General features: G+C 34.2%; 1 protein-coding gene across 4 annotated transcripts; it reads left to right on the forward strand.

Annotated features, from left to right (window-relative positions):
* Positions 1–2,790: 2,790 nt before the first annotated feature.
* Positions 2,791–9,397, forward strand: LOC120091797. Of its 4 annotated transcripts, none has more exons than XM_039049942.1 (6): positions 2,791–2,982; positions 3,425–3,490; positions 6,146–7,059; positions 7,585–7,622; positions 7,723–7,915; positions 9,149–9,397. In XM_039049942.1, the coding sequence occupies exons 3-6, from the start codon at positions 6,151–6,153 to the stop codon at positions 9,236–9,238; spliced, it is 1,230 nt and encodes a 409-aa protein (XP_038905870.1). In that variant the 5' UTR covers positions 2,791–2,982; positions 3,425–3,490; positions 6,146–6,150; the 3' UTR covers positions 9,239–9,397. The 4 variants fall into 4 exon arrangements, 3 of the variants coding, with proteins under 3 accessions (XP_038905870.1, XP_038905854.1, XP_038905863.1); XR_005485840.1 differs by lacking the exon at positions 3,425–3,490 and adding an exon at positions 8,230–8,319 and having other exon boundaries at positions 2,795–2,982; XM_039049926.1 differs by lacking the exon at positions 3,425–3,490 and having other exon boundaries at positions 2,793–2,982.
* The last annotated feature ends 269 nt before the right edge of the window (positions 9,398–9,666 follow it).

Here is a 9,666-nt window from a genome sequence, read left to right on the forward strand (position 1 = left end):
AAACTTTATAAACATTCAAATTTGTGGTTTAACTTGATGAAAATGAAAATTTAGGGTTAAAATTGTTATAATATGTAAAATTTAAGATTTAAATTGATGAAATTGAAATAATAGATTTAAAATTGATATAACGTGTCAATGTTTAGGCTAATGAGAATCGAGTCCCTCATCTAAAGACTACGAGAGATTATCTAAACTCCGATGAACTCATTTCTTTGATAGCCATCTCATGATCATGAAGGAACTCTTTTGACAGAGATCCTATGAGCGGAAGTGGATCATCCAAATCTCATTTAGATCGAACGCATACATTTACAGTAAACAGAACAGATTATGCATAAAACTAAATTACAACATGCTTTTTGAAATAAAAGCAGAGGGTTGAGAGACTATACTTTGAAAAACCGTTCTTCAAGTTAATCCCTCAAACTAACTCGTTCACGAACGCGTCGGACAAGTCACGAACACTCTTCGAACAATAATGAGAAACTCAAACCAAAGAAGGACACTACCACTTGGTAACCTTGGTATTCTCGGTGTGAGAATCCGGGAGTAGTGGGCTCTGACTAATTTTGGTTAGAGGGGAATTTAGAGTTGGAGGAGGAAGATGATCGAGGAATGAACAAAGTTATCGTGTAGGCGATCAAGTCTATCGCATAGACTTTCTTACTCGATCGTATAGTCTCACAAAGCGTGAATGCTTATCTCTGGAATAATAAAAATCAAATTTTCATTTATCCCAACTTTGCCATAAAACCAATTAACTTCCCACTAAGGGTGGTTAGAGAGAAAAATAGTTTAATTAACAAATAATTAATAATTATAAATAAATATGATAACCAACTTATCATATTATATTTATGATATTTAGTTTTAATATTGCATCATATACAATATATAAACCATAGTTATTTTTCTCTATTTTATGGCATTTAATATAAACCATATTTATATTAAATTTAATAACTATGAATCTCATTCATAGAAAATATATTTAAATCATATTCAAATATTTGTTCATCCAATTAAACAATAATGTATCAAATAAATTATATTAATTATATCATATATAATTGAATTATATCATATATAATTAAATCCCCTCTTATTAATTTGAACATTTCAAATTAACCCAAAAACTAATTCTCAACTAAATCTATCGAGCTACCAAGAGGACTTTATGGACAGGTAGCTTGAAGCTCCAATGGTACGTGAATAACTTATTAAACTCTTTAATCACATTATTCACCATCTGTTAACTGTCGGGTACTCCACTAAAGACCGACAACTGCACTCTTCGCACTACGGATATATTTTTGTGTCCATTGGATATACCAATCAACGGTACGATGATCCTTCACAAATCGCTCGTAGGTACAACTGAGCCAAATTACCGTTTTGGCCATGTAGTTACATCTAACTCCTTAAGTACCACTGACCCCTCTAATGAACAATAGATTATAGTCCCACTATGATTAACCCCTCTCTGGTCAAGAGAAAGTGTGGTGCCACATTGTTCAAGACTCGGAATCAGGCCTTAAGGAAGCAATTTATATATATAACAAGGTGGTTGTTATATAATTATATATTGATTAAATTAAAATTGTTTTAATTTAATTATATTATATTTTTTTGAATTTAATTAAAGAAGGAGATACTTAACTCCCTCCCTTTATATCTCTCTGAAATAATCGTTGGAAGTTAAGAAATACGTAGGATCTTCTTCTTGGTTGATTCTCCCTGCATTTTGTGGGTGAAAAAACACAAAACTTCTTACCTGAAAAATTCTCTCTCAAAGAAAAGCTCTCTCTCTTCCAAATTAATTATAGAGTCCACACACTATTGTAATTCTCAATCCTAAAGAGAATATAGCGGAAAATCTTGTGGTGGTGGCCATTTTGATTTTTCTGTTCGTGGAAAGGAGATCGTGAAGAATTATTGATTTCAAGGGTAAGTGTGACTGAACCCTAATTTCTTCTCTAATATTATTATTTTGCATGTTGTAAATTTTATTAAATATGCATAATTTTATTCTCTGTAATTTTTGTGTTATTTGAAGTTTAAAATTGGGATTGATCCTTGCTTATGCATTGGCCCTCACAATCCTTCAGGGTGACCTCCTTGGAATTTTCATAGGAAACATGTGAGTGAAGACAAAACATGCTAAAAGGACCCGTATTGATTTTGAGGGTAATTTTCACTTTTAGGAGCATGCAAGACAAGCAAGAATGATGTTGCCAGGTCATAGAGGAATGCCACGGTCGAATCCAGATTCCAAATCTTGGGCCTGGGACATTATAGAGACGATTGACAAGAGGTGACTCGAGATGAGGTAACTTGTTAAAAGAGAAAGAGGTGCACACTATTATCATGCTTATGCTAGTTAGCTTCCATGCTGAAGTTAGACAAGAGAACAATGATGTAGCAACCTCATAGGTAATTAGAATGAACCTACCTACAATGGAACTATTTTTAGGTTTAGATCACCATAAAACCTAACCTATTAAAAAAAATTAAAAATCAAATGATCTAACCGATATGAATTTTGTGCTAATTTGACCATAGTTTTTCAATTTTGTATCCAGTGTGTATGAGATTTTTTTTAAAAAACATTAGATAGTAAAAAAATCTATTAAATACAAAATAAAGAATGTAGGGACTCAAAATTAAAAATCTTAAAATTTATACACTTTAAAATACAAAATTAAAAGTCGAAAACTAAATTGGCAATTTAACCATTTTTTTACTAAAGAAAATAACCATTGGCCATGATACTAGTTTTCAGCAGCCAATGAGAACGAAGCTCACTGTTCGGATATTATTCCGAAGAAAAACTGAAAATAGAAATAGAAACCATGGCCATGGGTGTTTGAGAATTAAAGATCTCGTTCTACAAAATTCTTTCCTTAATCGTCTCTTCCCAATGTAAAAGTTCGACAGATTCTTACTATCTGCTCGCTTTCTTGGACAATTTCTAGTCAGGTACCGTAAATCTTCTTCCTCATTTCCCACTATTTCCCCCCTTTTCGGTTCTAGTTTGTATTCTTTCTCTTTGCTGCCTGTGAAGACGTAGATCAAGAATTTTGTGTACATTTTTCATTTTCTGCAATTTTACTTGGTGTGTCAATGGAATGTAGATTTTGTTTTGACTGAGAACCCAATCTGTTCATTCTATTTCAAATTTTGTCATTTCCCCATTTTCTCGGTACCCAAACGGATTCGTGATTGTGAAAGATAATGGGGACTTCTGACTTTCCGAAGTTGGGTTTTTAATTGGATTTACGGAATTGAGTTCGTTCACCATGGCTCGTTGACTGGAAGTGGAAGTGGGTGGACTTTGAATTTGGGAAAGTCGTCCTGTTAAGTTTTCTTTTCTCAGCTGAACATAGTTTAGATTATTCATCTGGTTGTTTATTCGATTCAGGACGATGATTTCTCTTTGGACGTTGTTTGTTGTCCGACTGTCCCTAACACTGAATTCACACTTCAGGTCTTTTTAACTTTATTATTTATTTATTCTTCATGATTAATGACCTGTCTCTTACAAATATATTCTAACCTTTTATTTACCTGATAGCACACTATGCACTAACGCATTTTATAACGTATCACGTTATGAATAACTAATCTATTGTAGCCCTAAAATGATGTCCATCTCTTTTGTGATAAAAAATTTCTATTGTGTCGTCCTCATTTTTCTTACCGTTTGTTGCATTCTTTTGTGTTAAGAAAAATGAAGATCGTGATAAAGATTATCATCGCGTTAGGGTTACACATGGTCATCCCTAACGTGATGTATTCTAAAATGTGTAAATTTGTTGTGTCCCATTTTTTCACACTTTGGTTGTGATTTTTTTTTTTTTTTTTTTTTAAATTTTTTTTTTAATTTTATTTATCGATAGAGTTACGTAGGCATGGCCATTTCTAACGCGATATGTTATAAAAATACGACAATGCACTATGACGTAAACAAAAGGATTGATTTCATATATTTGTGAGGATTATTAATCATAAAGAGATTTGGGAATGGGTTATCCGTCAAAAAGAAAACTCCCAACTTTGTGTGGTTTTGTTCATATTCATGTGTTGTTTGTTGAGATTAGAAGTGATGTTGGTTTTACTTGTAGCAATTTACTTAAGATTTTGGATCTTTTTGATATGTTGAATGTGATTTGGAACTAATTTTTCACCATTGCGTAAGTTAAAGAAAAAGAGAGGAGCTGCTTTGGCTTTATCACAGTGCTCCAGAAAATTCCAAGAGTTGTGTTCTTTCAAGGTTTTTCATTGCCTCCTTATCCTTTCCAAACCGACTTGGAACTTGGAAGCCAAGGCAATCTGTCTGTAATCTAAATTCACTATTCTTAAGCCCCCCCCGCCCTAATGAAACTTCAGTGCAACTCACAACCGACTTGAAGATTCTCATACTTTTTTCTAACTCCTTGATTACTTCACTTGGCATTTTGAAAAAAGGGCGTAGAGGAGCTGGCCACACCGGCAAGGCAAGATTGTTTTAAGATTACTTTACATCTTTTGGGAAACTTTTCTTTAATCCATTTCTATAATCTGTTCTTGATTCTATCCAATATTTAACCTAAAAAATTGAAACTTGAAGGGTCGAAGGGGAAAATAATCCATGTAGGATATAGACCCCCCCTCAGACTACACCCCCAAAATGATCATCCTGGAGAACCTTCGGTTGATCAATATTGACGCACACAATTATAGTCTTTCTTGTTGATATTCTCATACAAACAACCTTTTGCAGATTTTCCAGGATTTTAGAGGCAGTTTCCAATACTTTTTTTTCCTTAAAATAACAAAATAAAGTAAAATAAAGAAAAAACATTATCAGCCACTAGTGATGGTTGTCCGGAATTGAATTCTCCCCTATCTCTGTTCCATTACTATGCTTTGAGAGCTCTTTCTGAAACAACCTTCTTAAAAAATCTGCAATAATCACAATGAGGAATAGGAAAAGAAAATCTCCATGTCTAAGACATTCTTTAACTTCAATTTTACCTCTTGGTTTACCGTCATGAGAACGGAGAATCTAGTTTTTGATATGCACTTTAGCAAGGAATTTACAAACATTGATCACCAAACTAATTTGGTGGATATCTATCCTGCTAGCTGTTACTTTCGTAGGAAGACATATAAAGTTCTCTTTCAGGGAAGCATTCTGCATCTCTAAAGAAATTCTAAAATTTGACAATTTAGTGTAAAGAAGAAATCTCATAATGTCGAGGGAAAACTTAATTTTAAATCGTTACTTGTAATTTTCTTTCAAGAGGACATCCAGTGGTCCAAAAGAAATTTTTGATGTGCATTAAATTGATTTTTTTCTATTTAAAACTTAACTGCCTTATATAAAGGATCAATACTGTGGTAGCTTTAAAATTTTGGTGGCTTGGCTCAGTTGTTGAAATCAAGAGTTATGTTTAACAATGCCAACACAGAGTCTGAAAATTATGATTTTGTGGTCTCCTGTTTAGTATTTTATAAATATATTATTGATCGAGTACCTATAAATCAGAATGTATCTTTCAAGTTTTAAATAATTATTTTTAGCTCAAGTCCCGTTGTGATTCATCTACCTCCAGATCTTTGCTTGCCAATGACACAATATAGCAGGAATCAAATTAACTGCACACAGGCATTACTATTTATCATGTGATTCCATTGACCCCTTGCAATTTTTAACTCATTGCACCGTTTGGAGCAAAGCTTCAATTCTTCTTTGGTGTATTGGTCTTTCCTCCGTGTAATCTGTCCTTATGCATGTTCTTTATCCTGATAATTCATATTGCTGTCACATAAAGAAATGGATGAAGATCTTTTTCTTGTTCTAAGTCTTACTCTTCAGGGAGCCAAATGAAAAACAGTAGGGGTGGTCAAATCAGCTAATGTTTGTCAATGGATTATTTCCTGCTTTTGTGAAGGAGTATTTATACGTTTAACATCTATTTTGCAATGTAATATTAGAAAAACTGTCCTTTCTGAATAATATCTGTACGCAGAATTGCTTTGGCAGTTAAAAACACACATTACGGGAAATCCTGAGCATAAGCTTTGATATGACTAATGTAGTTCTCGTAAAAAACATAGTGTCCCAAAGAGTAACCCTGATTAGCATTATTGGTTTCAGGTGATATGACTGGAAACATACCTGAGATTCAAAGTAGACGTGTAGAGCATACATGTCTAGCTGAAAATGTAAATGCTTCTGCTGGTTCTCCTAAAACTTCTCCAGAAGTCTTTCCATCAGCTATTGAATTCTATGTCTGGTCGGATGAGGGAATTAATCTTTACGTGGATTTAAATTCTAGCCCTTTGGATTGGACCGAAAGATTAAAAAATGAGGTTTACATCTGTGAGAGCATCTACAGAGACAAATGTCTGCAACAAAACCTCTGTTGGTTTAAAGGTCATAAAGAATTTGCGAAATCTTTTCAGTGGAATAATCATGCTAGCCTAATCAAGGGTGACTATGTACGGAAGGAAACTCCCTCCTGTTCAAACCTGATGACAAATAATTGCACGGAGACTGACCGACTAGATGAAGCGGATGGATATGTAGTCTTCTCTGCTGTAACGTCTCATGCCTTTAATGCAGATGGTTCTGAGAATTTAGATGAAGATCAGACAATCATATCTTCTGAAACTGATTTGGATATGCAGAACCAGAAACTTGCTGGGTCTGAATCTTGTATTGAAGAGGATAACCGTGCAACGAATCTTGATTTTGAGATTGATAATGTTTTACAGAAAAAGGAAAATTCTGATCCAATTTCTGGTGGTCAATCTAATCTTTCCACATTAGTCCATCAAAATTTTACGCTTGAAAGTGAAATGTGTGCATCTTCAACACTGCAGTACAGCTGCAGTATTTTAAACCCCTTTGTGGAGAATCCTGGAAGCTCTGCAGCTGGTTCTATGGACATGGAATCATCAGATATTGACCAATGCTCTAAAGACGTCTCTTGTTCACCTTGTAGACCATTACCACAGAGAGACTCGAATGTTTCTGATTACAGCTTGCAAACAAGTGCAGAAAAGTCGGTAAGGTGTTGTTTCGTTGCCAATTTCCATGTGTTCTGCAATTAAGAGTATATCATGGTTTCTAACTTTCTAATTTTCAACAATCCTCAAATTGTATATGACTGTCAACCTGACGATGGTCATCCTCCTAGGCTGTTACTCAACACCTCCACCCCCCCAAAAAAAAACCCAAATACGCTGTTTTTTATTAAAATAAAATTGTGTATGATTATAGATAGGGATGAAGCATTGGAGTTGGTTTGCCTGTAGCTTCAAATTTTAACTATTATTTCCTTGATAGCCAGTTGGGGAGGCATTTTAAGATCTCCTTTGACCTTTCGATTTGGGATAATGTCTTCTTTAATATTTCCTATTTCCTATCTTCCTTTTTGTACATGGTTCTTGTTTGATGGATATTTCACGTATATGGATATGGATATAAGAATATTTTTTCGATGGAAATCTTCTTCAGCCAGCAGAAAGGACACCTATTTTTTCTCGCTTTAATCACTCCTTGGATTGTGATATGGTTTTTTTTGCTTGCAGGAGAGGAACAACTTAAGTGTTGCAACGGAGAGTCCAGAGTAAACTTTTTTCTAATGAAAGCCTTTTAAATATTTTAACTTGTGGTTTGATACCATCATTCCCTTTTTCTTTTTCTTTTTCCTTTTTTTTTTTCTCCAGATGCTCTCGGTTCCCTGAATCTATGGAGAAGACGTTGCCTGTATCTCATATTCCCGAATCTAATGGAGCACATAAGAGGAGGAAACTCACTAAAACTGAAACAAGTTGTTATAGTGAACCTGATAGGAGAGTTTTAAGAAGTGTTACCAATAAACTGAGGCTACCTAGAAGATCCAGGCGGCTCATTTTAAAGGTCTAGTACTCTATCCATTAAAACCTAATATGTGTAGCGCTTTTGTTTCATGGGTTGATTTACTCCAATCTCCATATTTGAATTATCTTATTTTTCCATCTACAAACATTTATCGTCAGTGAGCCTCCCAAATGCCTACAGACTTCCTCTTTCTCTTGTCTAATTTTCTTACTGTTTCACTTTTTTAACGGACTTGAAGTGCTAGAGTGGAAAAAAAGAATGTAGGAAAGTTTACAAAGATTTGGAAATACACATACATGTTCTTGTATTAGGTCTTACCATTTGATGCAAACACTTATATTTCTTTTTATTAGACCGTGAGTTCGTAAAGTGCATTGGGCATTGATGGAACATGGATCAGTTTCTTCACATCTTCTGTGGTCTAAGGAAGAATTACATCAATTGTACGTATGAATATCTTTATCATATGTTTGCTCCTGGAAAAGCTATTCGTATTAAGAAAACGAACAAATTTTCAAAATGAAAATCAATCAGCTTGTTTTAGGATTGTATTATTACTCCAACAATAGTTCTTACTTTGGAACTGGAACTGGCTAATTAGTTCATCATTTCCCATAGATGGTAATAGATGTAGGCATCCAGATTTGAGATTAGATCTTATAGTACCATTAAATTAGTACCAAACGTGACTCATTGGTTCCAGAATTGTGGATTTTTTTGTTGTTGTCATGGGATTGCTTCCATATGAAGAAAATGCTTAAAAGTTACAAGTATCAACGACTGAAGATGCACACGACTCAAATGTAAATTTTTGTGCTTATGAATAGCGAAACCAAATCACCCAATCTCGGAGTCTGTTTGGTATGATTTTCCAAGTGCTTAATAGAGGATTTTCTAAATAATAAAAAGTCATTTCAAACAAACTATTAGTTCATCTCGATAAAACTAGCGTGCATAAATGCTTACATTCTAATAGAGCTGTCAGTATCTTTGATTCATAACATGTTCGAGATTGCTTTTCTACCACAAAATTGTTTTCCTTAGATTTGGTTTTCTGTCAAAATATAGCCTCATCCATAGGCCATTCTCAACATAAAGAGGTAGATCCCTAGCACCCGTAGGATATAGACTGTTTTTTGAACTTTAAATGATGTGTTTTTTCCCTTCATCCCGTTAAATACCAATCAAGCTTTTTGGTCTCTGATGATGCTTCTTACTGCCCCAAAGAAGATTGACATTTTTTGTGTAACTAATGATTCTAACTTGTTGCAGGTTGTGTTGCCACATTACGAATCGACATTTTTTTTTCCTGGGAAAGTACAAGCTTTTGTATCCAGGTTTGTTCTTCAGTTTGATGGGTAAGAACTCTTATCATTCTATGAAAGAAATCAAGTCTGTGTAATGCCGATCAGTTTCATAATGATTCGTATAATCGAGATTCTTTAGGGACACATTTCTGAGATCATTATATGATACACTTTAAAATAAAAATGACTTGGCAGTTTCTGCTGTTTGCAGTTTTGTTTTTTGTTTGTTTTTTTTTTTTTTGGTCCTTTTACATGTTGATATTGATCTAGCTTAGGTAGGATTGGCAAAATTCCCAGGGAACCCGATTTGATCAGGGTGGGGAATCCCCGGTTTGACTGGGGATGAGGTCAAACCGGAGACCTCCCGGGGATGGGGACGGGGAGGGCGACCCTGTGTCGATTAGATTTTTAATATATATATATATATATATTAGGTATTTTAACTTTTTACATATAGTTAGTTTTTCATTTAGTCCAACTAAA

Source organism: Benincasa hispida, chromosome 1 (genome assembly GCF_009727055.1).
Source record: "Benincasa hispida cultivar B227 chromosome 1, ASM972705v1, whole genome shotgun sequence".
Classification (NCBI taxonomy): Eukaryota; Viridiplantae; Streptophyta; class Magnoliopsida; order Cucurbitales; family Cucurbitaceae; genus Benincasa; species Benincasa hispida.

Bases quoted from the DNA above. Each gene is read 5' to 3' on its own strand.
- LOC120091797 (XM_039049942.1), top strand. From the start codon at position 6,151: ATGACTGGAAACATACCTGAGATTCAAAGTAGACGTGTAGAGCATACA. The intron at 7,060-7,584 runs GTAAGGTGTTGT...TTTTGCTTGCAG, and splicing joins AAACAAGTGCAGAAAAGTCG to GAGAGGAACAACTTAAGTGT. The intron at 7,623-7,722 runs GTAAACTTTTTT...TTTTTTCTCCAG, and splicing joins GTTGCAACGGAGAGTCCAGA to ATGCTCTCGGTTCCCTGAAT.